At 42.2% G+C, this 18,552-nt stretch overlaps 1 protein-coding gene across 5 annotated transcripts; it reads left to right on the forward strand.

The window, feature by feature from the left end:
* Positions 1 to 5,101: 5,101 nt before the first annotated feature.
* On the forward strand, positions 5,102 to 13,453 carry NUDT15 (nudix hydrolase 15). Of its 5 annotated transcripts, none has more exons than XM_040266917.1 (3): positions 5,102 to 5,319; positions 8,907 to 9,103; positions 11,394 to 12,218. In XM_040266917.1, exons 1-3 carry the CDS (start codon positions 5,162 to 5,164, stop codon positions 11,552 to 11,554), a joined length of 516 nt encoding a protein of 171 aa, XP_040122851.1. In that variant the 5' UTR covers positions 5,102 to 5,161; the 3' UTR covers positions 11,555 to 12,218. The 5 variants fall into 5 exon arrangements, with proteins under 5 accessions (XP_040122851.1, XP_040122846.1, XP_040122850.1 ...); XM_040266912.1 differs by having other exon boundaries at positions 5,142 to 5,319; positions 11,394 to 13,453; XM_040266914.1 differs by lacking the exon at positions 5,102 to 5,319 and adding an exon at positions 5,493 to 5,683 and having other exon boundaries at positions 11,394 to 13,453.
* Positions 13,454 to 18,552: the final 5,099 nt, after the last annotated feature.

Here is an 18,552-nt window from a genome sequence, read left to right on the forward strand (position 1 = left end):
TAAATGTGACTTCTTCTGAATCTCCTTATCTACCCACTCCTATTAGCCCCAGGCTTCCCACTGTGTTTTAGGAGTAGGCTACCCTCCTTACCAAGAACCATGAACATCACCACCAGAGCTCAGGCTCTCTGAATCTTCTAAGGCCCAGTGAGCAGAGGAAACTGCCTCCCCTATCTCCAGTGTTAACGCTAGCTTTCCAGGAGATGTCATCACTTCCACAACTCCATCCACAAGGATGACAACTTCAGGTATTGTTAATAGAGCAGTTTAACTCTGAAATGTCTTTTTTTTTTTTTTGGCTAAGCCGCCAGCATCTGGGATCTTAGTTCCCCAACCAGGGATCGAACCCATGCCCCTTGCACTGAAAGTGCAGAGTTTACCACCAGGGAAGTCCCAAGCTCTGTAAGATCTTGACTCTTACCATTGCTAAATTGCATCTTGACTTTTCCTTTCTTCGACTTCCCTGGTGGCTCAGACAGTAAAGCGTCTGTCTACCATGCGGGAGACTCGGGTTCGAGCCCTGGGTTGGGAAGATCCCCTGGAGAAGGAATTGGCAATCCACTCCAGTACTATTGCCGGGAAAATCCCATGGACAGAGGAGCCTGGTAGGCTACAGTCTATGGGGTCGCAAAGAGTCGGACACGACTGAGTGACTTCACTTCACTTTCCTTTCTTCAAGTCCAAAGTGCACTATGCTTTTTTGGGTTTTTTTTTTAAGTCAGATTGAATGAGATTTAATGTACATAAAATAAAATTCACCTATTTTAGTGTATAGTTCTGAGCTTTGCCAAACACATAGCCATGTTACCACCACCACAATCAGGACACAGGACAGTTGCTTCAAGCCCCAAAATCCCTCAGGTCCCGTTGTGCTCAACCTCTTTACACCCTCAGCCCCAGGCCAAGAGTGACCTGTTTTATGTGTCTATAGCTTTGCCTCTTTCAGAGTGTTGTATAAATGGATCCAAGCAGCAGGCAGCTTTTTATATATGATTTTTTTCACCTGAGACCCATCCATGTTGTTTGCTCCTTGTATTGCTGAGTCATTTTCCACTGTATGAACATACTATAGTAGATTTATCCATTCACAGTTGAAGAACATTTGAGTTATTTCCAGTTTCTGATGATTACGAATAAAGCTTCTGCAACATTTGCATACAAGTCTTTGAATGAACATAAGTTTTCATTTCTCTTGGGTATACATCCAAGAATGGAACTTCTGGGTTGTGTGATAAGCATATGCTCAACATTATATGAAATAATAAGTTGTCTGCCAAACTGTTCATACCATTTTGCATTCCTACCAACAATGTATGAGAGGTCTAATTAGTCTGTATGCTTACCAGTACTTGGTAATACCAGGGTTTTTTTTGTATTTTTTAAAAAATCTTATTCATTGTAATAGATACGTACAGGTACTTCAGTGTAGTTTAGTTTTTAATGACTTGAGCATCTTTTTATGTTCTTATGTGCTACCCATATTTCTTTTTGGTGAAATATTTTCAATTCTTTTCAAATATTTTCAATTCTTTTGACTATTTACTTATTGACTTGTTTGCTTTATTGTTGGGTTTTGAGGATTCCTTACATATTCTTGTTCAGTCCTTTAGCAGAAATATGCTTTGCAAATATTTTCTCCGAAGCCTATATTTAGTCTTTTCGTTTTCTTAAACAATTTGTATTAGCAGACCAGCCTCTATAATCCAATATCATAGACTGGGTGGTTTAAACAGCAGACAGTTATTTCTCACAATTCTGGAGCCTGAGAAGTCCAAGATGGGGATGCCAGCAGCATCAGTATCTGGTGAGAGCTCTCTTTCTGGCTTGCAGACTGCCACCTTCTGGCTGTGTCTGCACATGGTGTGGAGAGAGAGCTCAAGCTCTCTGGTGGCCTTGCTGCTGCTAAGTCACTTCAGTCGTGTCCGACTCTGTGCGACCCCACAGACGGCAGCCCATTTACATAAAGGTACTAATCCCATCATGAGGATCCCACCTTTATGACCTCATCTAAGCCTCCTAAGTGAGTGAATCATAGTCACTCAGTCACGTACCGACTTTTTTCAACCCCATGGACTGCAGCCTGCCAGGCTCCTCTGTCCGTGAAATTCTGGAATTCTGGCCAGAATACTGGAGTGGGTTGCCATTTCCTCACCCAGGGGATCTTCCGACCCACGGGTTGAATGAACATAGGTCTCCAGAATTGCAGGCGGATTCTTTACCATCCGAGTTACCAGGGAATCCAAGCCTCCTAAAGCCTCCACAATCAGATAATTGAGGGGGCGAGCCTCCAGTGTATGTCTGTGGGGAGATACAATTCAGTCCATAGCAATGTCTCACAGAGTAAATTTTAAAGTTTGATGAAGTCCAAATTAACAGTTTTTCTTTTATGGATCATGTCTTTGGTGTCACATCTAAGAAGTTTATGCCTAGTTCAAAATCACAAAAATTTTCTCTTATATTTTCTTCTAGAAAGTTTATACTTTCAGCTGTTTCTATGTAGGTCTAATCCATGCAGATGGTGATTGCAGCCATGAAATTAAAAGATGCTTACTCGTTGGAAGGAAAGTTATGACCAACCTAGATAGCATATTCAAAAGCAGAGACATTACTTTGCCAACAAAGGTCTGTCTAGTCAAGGCTATGGTTTTTCCAGTGGTCACGTATGGATGTGAGACTTGGATTGTGAAGAAGGCTGAGCACCGAAGAATTGATGCTTTTGAACTGTGGTGTTGGAGAAGACTCTTGAGAGTCCCTTGGACTGCAAGGAGATCCAACCAGTCCATTCTGAAGGAGATCAGTCCTGGGTGTTCTTTGTAAGGACTGATGCTAAAGCTGAAACTCCAATACTTTGGCCACCTCACGCAAAGAGTTGACTCATTGGAAAAGACTCTGATGCTGGGAGGGATTGGAGGCAGAAGGGGACAACAGAGGATGAGATGGCTGGATGGCATCACCAAATCAATGGACATGAGTTTGGGTGAACTCCAGGAGTTGGTGATGGACAGGGAGGCCTGGCGTGCTGCGATTCGTGGGGCCGCAAAGAGTCGGACACAACTGAACTGAACTGAATCCATTTTGTTATGTGTGCTTAGTCGCTCAGTCGTGTCCAACTCTTTATGACCCCATGCACTGCAGCACGCCAGGCTCCTCTGTCTTGCCTGGGATTCTCCAGGCAAGAATACTGGAGTGGGTTGCCATGCCCTCCTCCAGGGGGATTTTCCTGACCCAGAGATCGAACCCAGGTCTCCTGCACTGCAGTGGATTCTTTACAGACTGAGCTACCAGGGAAACCCAAGTATACAGGAGTGGGTAGCCTTTCCTTTCTCCGGGGGGAACTTCCTGACCCAGGAATCCAACCAGGGTCTCCTGCATTGCAGGGGGATTCTTTACCAGATGAGCTACCAGGGAAGCCCTGGTATGACTTGTTAGATATGGTGCCAGATATAGATCAAGGCTCTTTCTTTTAACATTTGTATGTCACATTGTTCTACCGCCATTTTTGTTATTATTATTATTATTTTTAATATCTTGTCTGGGACTTCCCTAGTGGTCCAATGGTTAAGGCTCCGGATCCCAATGCAGGGTATCCGGGCTTAATCTCTGATCAGGGAACTAGATCCCACCTGCCACAACTAAAAGATCCTGCATGCTGTCACAACCAAATAAATAAATTTTTTTTTAAACCCATATAACATAAAATTTATCATCTTAACCATTTTTAAGCATATAGTTCAGTAAGTGGCACCCTTTTAATGGTTCCCGTTTGCTCGTTTCTTAAATCTTGAATGAGTACTGAACTTTATCAGATTTTTTCTATTAAGATGATTATATTTGTTTCCTTTTTTCCCTTTTTTAGAATGGTGAATTACATTGAGTTTTCAAATATTAAGCCAGACTTGTATTTCTGGAAATAACCCCATTATGGCAACCCACTCCAGTGTTCTTGCCTGGAGAATCCCAGGGACGGCGGAGCCTGGGGGGGCTGCTGTCTATGGGGTCGCACAGAGTCGGACACGACTGAAGTGACTTAGCAGCAGCAGCAGCAGCAGCAGTTGTGATATATCAATAGTCTCTTTTTTATGTTGCCAATTTTTATTTGGGAAAGTATCATGGAGTATCTTTATGGACACAACACACTGAAGGCTGCTGAGTTTCTGGGTGGAAGGAGTGATGCTTTAAAAATGTTTAATCAGTTCATTTACCATAACATGAAGTGTAAGCATATTACTTAAAAATATGTAAGCAAGTGTCAGAAATAACAGCTCAGAATTAAAAGTGAATGGAAGCAGGAGTAGAAAATGAGGTTATTCTTCCACTTTTTGTACCACCTGTTAAAATTCTGTGCACATTATTTTAGAAGTAAAACAATTTAAGAAAAAGATCCTCCCCAACCAGAAACCAAACAACTCTGATTCAGCTGAGATTTTTTTATTGGTGCATGCCATGCAAACTGGAAAGGTAAATAGAAAACTAATTTGTCCCAGCATAACTGATTAATTAGTCCTTAATTGTCTTCCCATGATTTGTTAATACTCTTGCATCACGGTGTTTCTGTACTATTTGTCCTTGCTCGGATACTACACTGATTAGAAATACAGTAGCATGAGTCTGGGCTTCCGTGATGGCTCAGACAGTAAAAGAATCCGTCTGCAGTGTGGGAGACTGAGTTCGATCCCTGGGTTGGGAAAATCCCCTGGAGGAGGGCATGGCAACCCACTCCAGTATTCTTCCCTGGAGAATCCCACGGATAGGGCTACAGTCTAGGGGTCGCAGAGTCGGACACGACTGAGCGATCAAACATAGCATGAGTTAACTGTAGTGAAGCTTACTTAAAAAAAAAAAAAAAGTATGTGCAAAGGCACAGAGGTTTATAAAAAAGTAAGTGGCTGGTAAGCGCGTGGAGGAATCTGAGAGTAAATAAATAATGCACGTTGAAACATCCACAGTAAACGGCACTCGTTTAAACGAAAAACTCCGGCCCTGGGAGGAAACAAATATCACAATTTGAAAGCCGTAAACGAAGCAGAGACATAGAGACACAAACCGCCGAGGCCAGGTTTGCAGGCCCTCACCTGCTCAGGCTGATTGGCAGCGGCGGCAGGGGCGGGGGCGGGGGGCCGAACGTCACTTCCCGTCGCGGCCGGCCCGGTCCTCTCGCGCGATGACGGCCAGCGTGGAGCCGCGGGGGCGGCGCCCGGGGGTCGGAGTGGGCGTCGTGGTGACCAGCGGCAGGCATCCTCGCTGCGTCCTCCTGGGAAGGAGGAAAGGGTCGTTCGGAGCCGGCAGTTTCCAACTTCCCGGGGGCCACTTGGAGTTCGGGTAAGCAGCCGCCTGGCTGAGTGGGAAAACGAATCGGGCGCGCCAAGGACGACGTCGCCTCCTGCGTGCATCTGTGCGTGCGTGCGCGCTGACGCTGCGTCCTTTCTCGCGCGTTTGTCTGTCTCGCCTGGGGCCGGCAGGGGGCGCTGCTCTGCGCGAGGCGGGCGCAGGAGTCGCCACGTCCGCGTGCGAGCTGCCCTCGAGCGGGTCAGCTCCTCTCGAGCCCTGACGCGGCTGGATGTTGTGAGTTGTCTTTTCCTGCTGCTTGCGCTTGAAAGGCCGGAAGTGCGTATTTACAGGCCTCGAATAGTGTAGTTGTCCCTTCAGACGTTTGCACGGTTTGCTGGAGATTTAAACGCAGGCGGTATGTTATTTTCCTGCTCCCGTAAGTCTCGTAGCGCTCCAACCAAGCGAATGGTTGACGGAAACCCTGGGCCTCTCTGCCTCCCTCGTTAAAACGGGGAAATCGCCCGAAGTACTCCCTGTGGTCTCCCTCTCTGCTTTGACTTTCTGTGAATTGAGGTGTCAGACCGACAGAGAAAGTTTAGTTCTACACAAGGGTGAAGCAAGGCTGAGACTGACCTAGAAGGTGGGTTCACCCGGGCTCTTGGACTCTTTAATCGATAGAAATTGGTAAGATGCCAGAGGAGGAATTTAGGCAGAGCTTTGTCGGGGCTCGTGCTGTAGCCGGAGGGAGGGAGCGAGAACAAGAAACAGGTGCCCTTGCTCGCTCCTGGAGCGGGAGGTGGTGGTGAGCTGGTTTCTTAAATGGAGTGGGGCGTGGGCATGGGTCTGCAGGTTGCGCAGAAGGTGCAGCTTAGGTGGTCTGCCTGCTCCTTTGGTGCTTCTGTGCGCGGAAATCATACCTGGTAACCCTGCTTCGCTCTGAAGTGAAGTGAAGTCGCTCAGTCGTGTCCGACTCTTTGCGACCCCATGGACTGTAGCCTACCAGGCTTCTCCATCCATGGGATTTTCCAGGCAGTAGTACTGAGCAACTCACAAATGACTGTAGATTTGTGGCCTTTTTTGTAGTTTGTCTTTAATTGCCCCAACTGTGCATGCGTTAGTTTTAGTCTCTAACTTTGTCCAGGTGCGAGCACCCCGGGAAAGGGTCCCATCCTGTCTCAAAGTGAGAATAAGGATGACGTCTGCTGCAGATAAACAACATCAGAAACGTTCAAGGGGCTTCCCAGGTGGCGCAGTGGTAAAGAATCCGCCTGTGATACCCAGTCCAGCATTTTTTGCAACTGGCTTGAAAATGTCTTGTTACTGTTTTGTACCAATTTAGATCAAAGAGAGGGTATATATTGCATGTGATTAGGACTTCCCCGGTGCCACTAGTGGTAAAGAACCCGCCTGCCAATGCAGGAGATATAACAGAAGCAGGTCGGGAAGATCTCATTAAGGAGGAAATGGCAACCCAGTATTCTTGCCTGGAGAATCCCATGGACAGAGGGAGCGTGGCGGGCTACAGTCCATAGGGTCGCACAGAGTCGGACACAACTGAAGCGACTTAGCAGCAGCAGCAAGCTATCACTTAATAAATAATAAAATTACTAGGTTAAAAATCAGATTACACAGACAAGCACACCCCTTGACGGCGCTGGGTGCAGAGGTCACGTGAGGTGCCCTGGTTTTGCTCCTGGCAGCTCACAAGTGGCAGTTGGGTTTTTGAATCTTGTTCATAATTTATGGCAGCTGTGCGCTGGTCTAGTTATTTTTGGTCCCTCATTGTTTCTTTTTGTTCTGCGGGATACAGAGGAGAGGAGACGTAACCGGCCCCAGGTCCCAGCCTGTCCCACCATCAACGGGATGGAGGGAGGGGGAATGTACAATTATGGCTGATGGCGTTGTTGTGTGGCAGAAACCAACACAACATCGTAAAAATTGAAAAAGAAAAAAGTAGTATTTTGGCATTCGGGTCCTCTTCCTTCCAGGCGTCTGTCTCCTTTGTGGTGGGGAGAGGAGGTGCGGGCCCTTGTTTTGCGCTCTCGGCCGCCGCCGCTTCTCGGTGTTTCTGATTTCTTTCTGGGTCGGAGGGGAGGGCGCAGAGCTTTCCCTGGGTAGTGCTGCTGCTCCGTGTGCCCTCTGGGTGCAGTATTCACCTGTGCGCTCTTCCTGAGGGTGTGTTTGGTGGCTGGTTGGAAGTCCTCCAGTCCTGCAAGGATTTCTGCATTGCACAGTTCCTGACACAGGGGACCAAAAACTTCTGATGCTGGCCGCCAGCTCCTGGTGCTGGCACACCGCGCTACATTTTCTTCTGCCGGGTCCCCAGTAGTCTCACAGCATCTGCTTGGCCCGAGAAAACGTGCTGCTTTCTCTGCCGCTCGTTTTCTCTGCTCAGCTATCGTGGGCTGCTTTCGCCAGGCTCCTACCGTGCAAATGCCTAAAGTGGGGACGAGCTGCTGTGTTCACGTGCGTCCCTGACACCACGGGACACACTTCAGACTTCCCCAGCTCGTTCCCTGCTGGTCCTCTGCTCTGAGGGACCAGGCAGCCCTGTATGCTTCCACAGCTCAGCCCTTTAAGTGGGGGTGGCGCACCGGTGCCTCCTTGAGAGCCCGTGGTCACCCCGTCTCCGTGAGCGTTTCTCTCTCTCGGAGCGCCTCTTGGTTGGTTTGGGGGCAGAGGTGGCCCCCCATCAGGAAGAAAGGGAACATTCCTACAGCCTGAAAATTCACAACTTTCCTCCCTCCACAAAGATCTGTCTAACGGGTAGAGAGGGTAGATTAGATAATTAGAGAAATAGTCAAGGTGGAAAAGATAGAGAAACGGTATTCTTTTTTGCTGAATATCTCACATACTAAAGTGCTTCATAAATATAAGGAAATTTAATCTAAAAGTCAGTGAACCACACAGATTTCTTTTCATACTTGTTTTCACTTTTCATGTACTTTATCTGACTATAAAATTCCATTTGGAACCATTTCTAAAGGGAGATACTATATATTTTTAATCTTGTTTCATGTATGAAAACTGTATAGTGAAATGTTTTAATTTATATGCAGGTTTTGGTAACTTTTAGAGTATCAGTTCTTGTCAATATCTAGTTATTATGGATCATATGTTGAAGGTGAACTAATCACATCAGTGTATTTTAATATTTTGTGAATGCCTTTTGTTCTCAATTTTGAGGCATAAACTGAAATTCTGAAACTACTGGAAAAGACTACTTACTTCTTGATACACTTAAAACAAGCCTGTGAGAAAGTAGCATTATCTTTTTACTTATCCAAGGTGGAAAGTAATGGACTTTGAACTCAAACCTAGGTCTAGTTAACTACAAGGCCTGTGCTCGTAACTGATATATCAGACCACCTCCTGGTTGCATGCTGCTTCCAGGCAAGTGAACTAGTGCTGAATTGGCTAAATGTTCATTTTTTGTTGTTCAATGTGAAGTCCTTTTGGTCTTCAGATAACTAGATACAGGATAAACAGTATCCAAGGAGGGTTGTTGATTTATTGTTTTAAAGTATGAATCAATTACAGCTCTTTTGGGGTTACACTGGAAATTTCTAGCCATGAATTTCATGGCTAAAAAAAAAAAGGAATAGAATTGAATATGGTGGTGTGTTTCTGTTTTCCAGTGAAAGCTGGGAAGAATGTGCTCAAAGGGAAACCTGGGAAGAAGCAGCTCTTCACCTGAAAAATGTTCGCTTTGCCTCGGTTGTGAATTCTTTCATTGAGAAAGAGAATTACCATTATGTCACTATTTTAATGAAAGGAGAGGTGGACCTGACTCATGATTCAGAACCAAAGAATGTAGAGCCTGAAAAGAATGAAAGTAAGAGAATTATATACAATAGTGCATTTTCTACGAGAGCAAATGTCTGAAGGAAGATTACTTTATGTCACCATATGAAGAGAGTTAGAATGTGATTATACTTTAATTAGAGCTTAAATCTACTGAAGTTCTGAAGACATAAGGACAGAACAGGAAAGAGAATGGGTGGAGAGCCAGACTGCTTGGTTTGCATCCTGGTTCTTCTGCTTAGAGGTTGTGACCTCGAGCCAGGTTCTTTAGGTCTCTGGGCCTCTCTTCTCATTTGTTACAACAGTAGCTACTTCAGATGGGTTGTTGTAAGGATGAAATGAGTTATTACCTACAGTGGGCCCATCCTAATGAACAGTGTTAGTTTTATTGCTAGTGTTTAATTTTGTTTCAAACTGATTTTTTTAAGCAAAACATTTAATGTGTTTTCCTCAGTTTTCTCACCTGTGCAAGAGAGATAATAACTTTCTTTTATAGAAAATGATTAACTTGCAAAACACCTAATCTGTTACCTTCTGTGTTGAATTGAGTGCTCTGAAAGCTTTAATGACAGTAATTGATAACCTTTTATTTACTGTGTACTACACTTTGTCTCTGGGGCTTCCCTGCTGGCTCAGAGGTAAAGAATCCACCTGCCAGTGCAGGAGATGGGATTTCAATCTGTGGTTCAGGAAGATCCCCTGGAGGAGGAAATGGCAACCCACTCCAATATTCTTGCCTAGGTAATCCCATGGACAGAGAAGCCTGATGGGCTACAGCCCATGGGGTTGCAGAAGAGTCAGACAGGGTTTAAACAACAACACGGGAAGGTGTGGGGACAGGGGCATGGATGCACCACCCTCCCAGGAGCTTGACGTGTTCAGCTCTGAAGCTTTCTGAACCCAGTTGTGTGGAGTTTTTATGAAGCATCATTACGTTATGGGATTATTATTATTGTGATTGACTAAACCATTGCCTATTGATTAACTCAAACCTCCAGCCCCTCTCTCCGCCCCTAAGGTGGAGTATGGGGGTCAGCGGTGGGCTGAAAGTTCCAACCCTGTGATCATGCCTCTGTCTCTCTGGTCAGCACCCACTTCCCGAAACTGTATAGGAGCCACCAGCCATCTCATCAGCATTGACTCAGCCTTGGTTGAAAGGGGCTTATTATGGAAAACAGAAAGATGCTCCTCTGATCCCTGTCACTCAGGAAATTCTTAATGCAAAGGTTTTAGGAATCCTGCCAGGAAACAGGGATGAAGACCAAATACATATTTCTTATTTCATGATATCACATGAAGAAAAACACAAGAAGGATCCAGAGGCCTTCAGCTGGCCTAGGGTATAAGAAAAATTATTCACGCCTTAAGAATGGGAAGGCAGGATTGTACCAAATTAACTAGGGGAGCTGATGACTGGCCAAGGTACAGTGGCTCGGGGGTCCTTGTTTTATTTATAATACAGGCATGCAGACTTTGCCCCGTGTTCATCAGGCCCTGGATCTGAACAGCCTGCTTCAGTCTTCTAGTCACCACATCTTTCCTCCAGCCGACAGATTATAATTAGAGGGATTATCCAAATGCTTCCTTCTCTAGGAGACAGGGTAGAGGCTACTTCAGGTCTCTGGAGACTCAGTTAAGGGAGCATCTTGCAACACATGGTTAGTGTGTGCCTCCCCTCTTCCTCCCCACCTCTCCTCCCCCCCCACCCCCCCACACTGTGTGGTCACAGGTGCTGATCAGCCCTTCCAGAACTTGTTCCAGGTCCATGGATTCTTTGTCCCCTGCCTTCCCAGAGTGAAACTACATATCTGTATTTTATAGGCAGAGAGATGCTTAATGGAAGAAACAGTAATTACACACAGATATATACATGTAATCATAAACTAATTTAGAACATAGAATTCTTAATAATCATTATATTTTTGTTGTTACTATCATAATATTTAAACATTCACCTGTTGTGAGCATCTGTGCACGCTCAGTCATGTCTCTTTGCGCCCCCATGGACTGTAGCCCACCAGGCTCCTCTGTCCATGAGATTATCCAGGCAAGAATACTGGAGTGGGTTGCCATGCCCTCCAAGGAATCTTCCTGACCCACAGCTCCTGCCACATACCCTGCATCGCAGGCAGATTCTTTACTGCTGAGCCACTGAAAATTATGTTTGTATAGCCGAGATAATGCATAGCATCACTCTTGCGCTTCGTTTTATTAGTAGCAAATCACTTTTAAAATTAATTTTTCTTAGTACAGGTTAACTAGCCAAAATGAATATGCTTTGTTTCAACTGAAGAAATTGCTTTAATGTCTTTCTTTTCTAGGTTGGGAGTGGGTTCCTTGGGAAGAATTTCCTCCCCTGGACCAGCTTTTCTGGGCACTACGTTGTTTAAGAGAACAAGGCTACGATCCTTTTAAAGAAGATTTGGATCATCTGGTAGGATATAAAGGAAGTCACCTGGAGGTGAACAAGGAGATTCACTGAGTTGTGTTTTTTTTTTTAATGGATTGGCCCAAAAGTTCACTTAGGTTTTTTTTTTGTATGATGACTACTGTCGTGCTTAGTTGTCTCTAACTGCATTTACTAACTCAAAACAATTTTGTGAGATTGTATCGTGATACCTGTCACAGCAATGTGCATTCTTTAAAAGAAAGTTATCAAAATTGGTGAATTTGGGGGTAGCCATTTTAATATCGAAGATGGAAGAAAAAAAGCAACAATTTCGGCATATTATGCTTGATTATTTCAAGAAAGGTAAAAATGCAACGGATACAAAAAAAAAGATTTGTGCAGAGTATGGAGAAGGTGCTGTGACCGAGCGGACATGTCAAAAGTGGTTTGCCAAGTTTCGTGCTGGAGATTTCTCTCTCTATGATGCTCCGCGGTCAGGCAGACCAGTTGAAGTGGATAGCAATCAAATTGAGACATTAATTGAGAGCAATCAACATTATACCACACGGGAGATAGCCGACATACTCAAAATATCCAAATCGAGTGTGGAAAACCATTTGCACCAGCTTGGTTACGTTAATCGCTTTGATGTTTGGGTTCCACTTAAGTTAAGCCAGAAAATCCTTCTTGATCGTATTTCCACATGTGATTCTCTACTGAAACGTAATGAAAGTGTTCCGTTTTTAAAACAAATTGTGACAGGCAATGAGAAATGGATACTGTTCAATAATGTGGAACGGAAGAGATCATGGGACAAGCGAAATGAACCACCGCCAGCCACACCAAAGGCCGGTCTTCATCCAAAGAGGGTGATGTTGTGTATATGGTGGGATTGGATGGGAGTCCTTTATTATGAGCTCCTTCCAGAAAACCAGTCAATCAATTCCAAAAAGTACTGCTCCCAGTTAGACCAACTGAAAGCAGCACTCAATGAAAAGCGTCCAGAATCAGTCGACAGAAAGTGCATAATCTTTCATCAGGATAACGCAAGACCACATGTTTCTTTGATGACCAGGCAAAAATTGTTACAGCTTGGCTGGGAAGTTCTGATTCCTCCACCGTATTCCCCAGACATTGCACCTTCAGATTACCATTTATTTCGGTCTTTACAAAATTCTCTCAATGGAAAAAATTTCAGTTCCCTGGAAGACTGCAAAAGGCACCTGGAACAGTTCTTTGCTCAAAAAGATAAAAAGTTTTGGGAAGATGGCATTATGAAGTTGCCTGAAAAATGGCAGAAGGTAGTGGAACAGAATGGTGAATATGTTGTTCAGTTCAGTTCTTGGTGAAAGTGAAAAATGTGTTTTTTATTTTTGCTTAAAAATCAAAAGAACTTTTGGGCCAACCCAATACATAAAAGGCAAAATAAGGTCCTGTTAAAGAACAAAAAATATCTACATTTCAGAACAACTCCATTTTACTTGAAAAGTCCCACATGATGGACAGTTTATTTGTAGTCTCTTAATATACCCAACACCTTTTCATTCAGTACTTGTGAAAAATTTTCAGAGATTGTGTCATGAATTGTTTCAGAAAATGTGATAATTGGTGATGTTATAAATGGCAATTCCGCTTTCTGTATTTCTCTGGTATTGATGTGTGTGGAGGAGAGTGCAGTAGAATTTGTCTTAGTGTTTCAGTTCTAGTAGAGATCCTAATTCAAGTGCTAACACAGAATTTATCACATTGGTTGGTTTTCCTTTCCTGGTTGTTGTTGTTGTTGTTGATATATTTTGACAGTTCCTACAACTAGAGCAGACAGGACAGGTCATTAGGGTGTACTTCTGATTAGGAATGTAGACCCAGGGAAGCAAGTTAAACCATCCAGGATCTGTATCCCATTGTTAACAGGCCTTAGCATTTTGGATCTCAGTTGATCTCTCTCAAGATTCGATTTCCTTGTATGTGAATTGTGACTAGACTAGGGCAGCGGTTCTCAGGATGGTCCGGAGAAGTCCTCAAGACCCTTTCAAGGGTCCTCGGGGTCAGAGTCGCTTTTGTCACATCCTCATTCTTTGCTGAGTGTACAGAGGAATTTTCCAGAAACTGCGTGTTATAGGTTACTCTAGTAGAGTGAATGCAAAGCAGGTAAGAAAATCTGGCTCTCTCCTAGTAAGCTAGATGTGGAAGAAATTGACAAAAATGTAAAACAATGCCATGCTTCTCACTTTTTTTTTTTTTTTAAGAAAAACATCTATATTTTTTATAAAAATTATGTTAACATATAAGTTTTGTGTTATGGGTTTTTGTTATTTGTAAATAAATAAAAGAATTCTTAAAATTTATCAGTTTTAATTCCTAGTATGATACTAGATAACATCCTACAAAAACTCTTTGGGGCCTCAGTTTTTTTTTGTTTTTTTTTTTTTGATGAAGTATAGTTGTTTACAATGTAGTGTTTCAGGTATATACCAAAGTGATTTAGATATGTATTAATGCGCACACATTTTCAGATTCTTTTCCTTTACAGATTGTTGTAAGATAAATATAGTTCCATGTATTATCCAGTATGTCCTTATTGTTTATCTGTTTTATACACATACAGTGTGTATTTGTTAATCCCAAAGTCCTAATTTGTCCCTCCCCATCTCCTTTCCCTTCTGGTAAATCATGCCTTTTCCCTGCATCTGTGAGTCTGTTTGTTTTGTAAATAAGTTCTTTTGTGTCATTTGTTTAGAGTCCACGAATTAGTGATACCGTGATGTTTATCTTTCTCTGACTGACTGAGTCCCCCCATGTTGCTGCAGGTGGCATTATTTCACTGTTTGTGTGGCTGAGTGATACTCCATTGTATATGTGCGCTACGTCTTTATCCATTCATCTGTTGATGGATGCCTAGGTCGTTTTCACGTCTCCGCTGTTGTAAATAGTGCTGCTGTGAACATTGGGGGTGTGTGAATTTTTTCAAATTCCTTTCCATCTTTTCTGAGTATCTGCCCAGAAGGGGGATTTCTGGATAATATGGCATCTTTTTTAGTTTTTTTTTTTTTAAGGAACCTCCTTACTGTCCTCTTCAGTGGCTGCACAATGTACATTCCCACCAACAGTGTAGTAGCTTCCGCTGCCTTCCCTACCCTCCTCAGCATTTATTATTTGTAGACTTTTCGATGATGACCGTTCTGACTGGTACAAAGTAGAACCTCATCGTAGTTTTGATTTGTGATATCGAGCATCTTTTCTTATGGCTCTTGGCCACCTGTATGTCTTTGGAGAAATGATATTTAGGTCTTCTCACTGTTATGATTTTTTTATGTTGAGCTGCATGTCAGTTGCATAATTTGCAGATATTCTCTCCCATTCTGTTAGGTTGTCATTTTGTTGTGTTTACGGTTTCCCTTACTGTGCAAAAGCTTACAAGTTTGACTTAAGTCCCATCTGTTTATTTTTGCTTTTATTTCTTTGGCCTTGGTTGGGAAACTGACCTAAGAAAACATTGGTACAATTTTATGTCAGAGTTTTGCCTGTGTTCTTTTCTAGAAGTTTTATAATGTCACATCTTATTGAAGTCTTTAAGCCATTTTCAGTTTATTTTTGTGTTTAGTAAAAGGAGTGTTCTAACTTCATTGATTTTCATGCAACTTTCAAACTTTTCCAACACCACTTGCTGAAGAGACTGTCTTCTCTGCATCTTTAATCTCCTTTGTCAAAGATTAACTGGTGTGGGTTTATTTCTGGGCTCTCTCTTCTGTTCCATTGATCCAGATGTCTGTTTTCGTTATTAGTATCAGCTGTTAGTATTAGCTGTTTTGATACTCTAGTGTTGTCAGAGAAAGTCTGGGAAGGTTATACCTCCAGCTTTGCTCTTTTTCCTTAGAATTGCTTTGGCAATTCTGGGTTTTCTGTGGCTCCATATACATTTCAGGATCATTTTTTTCTGATTCTGTGAAAAATGTTTGGGCAATTTGATAGAAATTGCATTAAATATGTAGATTTGCTTTGGGTAATATGGCCACATTAATAATATTCTTCCAGTCTGGGAGCGTAGGATAGCTTTACATTTTTTTAAAATCATCTTCAGTTTCCTTTATCAATGTTTTATAGTTGTCAGCATATAAGCCTTTCTCCTCCTTGCTCAGGTTTATTCCTTTTTTTTTTTTTAATGTGATTTTTTTTTCATTTGATGAAGCTTTAGCATTTATTCTTTCATTTTTTTTTAAGATTCTAATTTGATTTTATGTGATTTTAAAAGGGATTATTTTTCACTCTTTCTGATACTCTGTTTTTAGTGTAAAGAAATACAACAGATTTATGTAATTAATCTTGTATCCTGCTACCTTGCTAAATTCATTTATCAATTCTAATATTTTTTGTTTAGTGACAACCCACTGCAGTATTCTTGCCTGGGAAGCCCCATGGACAGAGCCTGACAGAGTTGGTCATGCCTGAGCACACACATACACACCCTACTAATTTTATCAGTTTGAATATTTTTGAATCTTTAGGTCCTCAGTAATTTTTAGGAGTGTAATAAGATTCAAAACCAAAGTTTGAGAACTGCTGAATTAGACCATAAACTCATCTTTTTTCATCATGAACCCATTTCTATAAAATCCCTTGCTTCTTCTAGAGCTGGTTATATTTGAATTTTGCCCTTTCAGAAGACTCAAGTACTGTTGTAATACATGCTACAAAAGAATCTTTCTCCAGTGAATGAAGATCATTTTTAAAGTTGTTTTAATTGCTTGCTTTTTCTAAATTATATGTGCACATTGTAGAGTTTACCATTTACAAATCTTTTTCTATTTTGACAAACTTTAGAGTGAGCTCAAGTAAAATTAGTGTATGTTCCTTGAACTAATGAATTTCAGTTTTTCCTAGTCCTGTTTGATTATTCACATCCTCCTTTTGCCTGCTTATTAGTTTTACTCCCTTCAACTGACTTAACCCCTTTCTGTCCCTGAAAGTGAAGTGACAGTGTTAGTTGCTCAGTCGTGTCTGACTCTTTGCCACTCCATGGACTGCAGCCCACAAGACTCCTCTGTCCATGAATTCTCCAGGCAGGAATACTGGAGTGAGTTGCCATGCCCTTCTTCAGGGGATCTTCCCAATCCAGGGATCAAACTTGGGTCTCCCACATTGCAGGCAGATTCTTTACTGTCTGAGCCACCAGGGAAGCCTCCTCCTTGAATGGCAGATATGGGAGGCTTGATAAGAACCCAGGCAAGCCTTGTGGATGAAACTCAATAACTTAATCCCAAGTACAGTTGATTGGGAATTCATTGAGATATATCTTTATGCTAGCTAGTACTTATATAAACAGGTGTTTTATAGTTTCAGAAACTTAACTACAAGTTTCTTCCGTTACCTCCTTTTAAAAATTTTTAGTAGACTTTAAAAAATTTTTAATTTTCAAATTAATTAGGAGCTTGTGAGGTTTTCCATTTGTTTTAAATTCACCGAACTAGACATGAGGGTTTACTGCAATGGAAAGAGAAAAACCAATCTGGGCTCTTTATTTATAGCAAAAAGTAAAAAGGTAGAGGGGGATTGTACTTTCTCAGCATCTGACATGTGCAGTGGCATCCAGTAATCACTCTGTAAATAATTTCTCTAAAAGAGCGAATGGCCATAGTAGGATTTAGAGCTCTTGAGTAAGCAGTTAATTCTTAAATGGTTGAGAATTGCTTTTAATAGAAAAAACTAATACACTGACTACTAGCAATATTCTCCCAAAATGAAATGTCTACCTCACTCTGCCAGGATGCTGGCAAGTGTGAAATAGCTCTTCATGTGTTTGTTAAATCAAGCCCCAAGTTGTCCTCGCAAGTCCCAGGCAAGTCCTCCTACACTGATCCTTGAAACATCTGAGGGACATAAACGAGAGCTGTTTCTGTTAAGTGTAGAGAGAGGAGCTAAAGTCTGAAATAGAGGTGCCCTGAAGGTTAAAGACCTGTACAAAAGCCAAAACCAGGCGGGAGAGTGGAAATCCAATCATTAGTTTAACAGGAATAATGAGGACAAGTTCCTGTGTTGAGGAAATTGCTAAATAATGTGTGTGTGTGTGTGTGTGTATGAAATGTGCCTAAAACAAAGGTTTAATATGCATAATTTATAAGATGCCTCTTCAGTTCTTGCTGGGGGTTTATTCTATAATATTCAATATTTAAGTCCTGCTAACTTTCTAGAATACTTTTTAAAAATCCAAGTTCTGAGGTAATTTTAGACCTAAGGGTTTTGGGTGAAAGGTTGTAGAGCTGTACAGATAAACACCAAATGAGCATGTACACAGCAGTTTGATTTGAGGTACACATGGAACTCCCTTTTATTTTCCAATCCACTGGTCCACCAACACTCAAGAGAATCTAGGTATTCCTTGAGTCCTATTTTTCCATTTCGGTTTATTTTTTTGTTGTGTTGTTTGTGTTGGTTTATAAGTGAAAACCCCTCAAGGGAAGAGGTGCTAAGATTCTTGGGTTGTGAATGGCAGTGACTGGCAGGGAGCCTAAGGGCTTTAGGGCCCCAGTACTTAGATTTGGATGTGGAGGCTTCACACAGATACTGTTTCAGCAGGTTAAGAAGCAGATCCTCAATCTGCCTTCTAACAGCACCCAAGGGATTTTCATACGCTTGGCTTGTGGCCACACTTTGAGAAATACCACTTTGGAGATAAAAGTGTAACTAGTTACATTTATTGTCCTCTGCACAAATCTAACATCGGTAATACGGGCTTTTTTTTTTTTTTTTTTTTTTTTTTTTTTTTTTTTTACAAAATGTACATAGTGTGCCTTTTTTTTTAAAGATAAGAGTCTACACCAGGAAAAATAGTAAACGATGCAGTACTGTCTAAAACTGACAAATCAAAATGTAGCTGTATAAGCGTATTATTTAAACAAGAAGGTTAACCACCAAAAAAAGTTAAAAGTGATTCTAGGAGCTGCAGTAAGAGGGAAGGTGAAGCCTGAGAGTGTTTTCCATTCTAAAACCCTTCCTACAATTTATGTTTGTTATGACGTTTCTATGGTAAGTTGTCAGAAAAAAAACCTACCTCATTTTGTTTCTTCTAAGAACGACAGTCTATGCCTCTGAGAAAC

Source organism: Oryx dammah, unplaced genomic scaffold, assembly GCF_014754425.2.
Source record: "Oryx dammah isolate SB20612 unplaced genomic scaffold, SCBI_Odam_1.1 HiC_scaffold_24, whole genome shotgun sequence".
In the NCBI taxonomy this organism is placed as follows: domain Eukaryota; kingdom Metazoa; phylum Chordata; class Mammalia; order Artiodactyla; family Bovidae; genus Oryx; species Oryx dammah.

Coding starts and splice junctions, on each gene's coding strand:
- NUDT15 (XM_040266912.1), top strand. CDS start 11,770: ATGGAAGAAAAAAAGCAACAATTTCGGCATATTATGCTTGATTATTTC.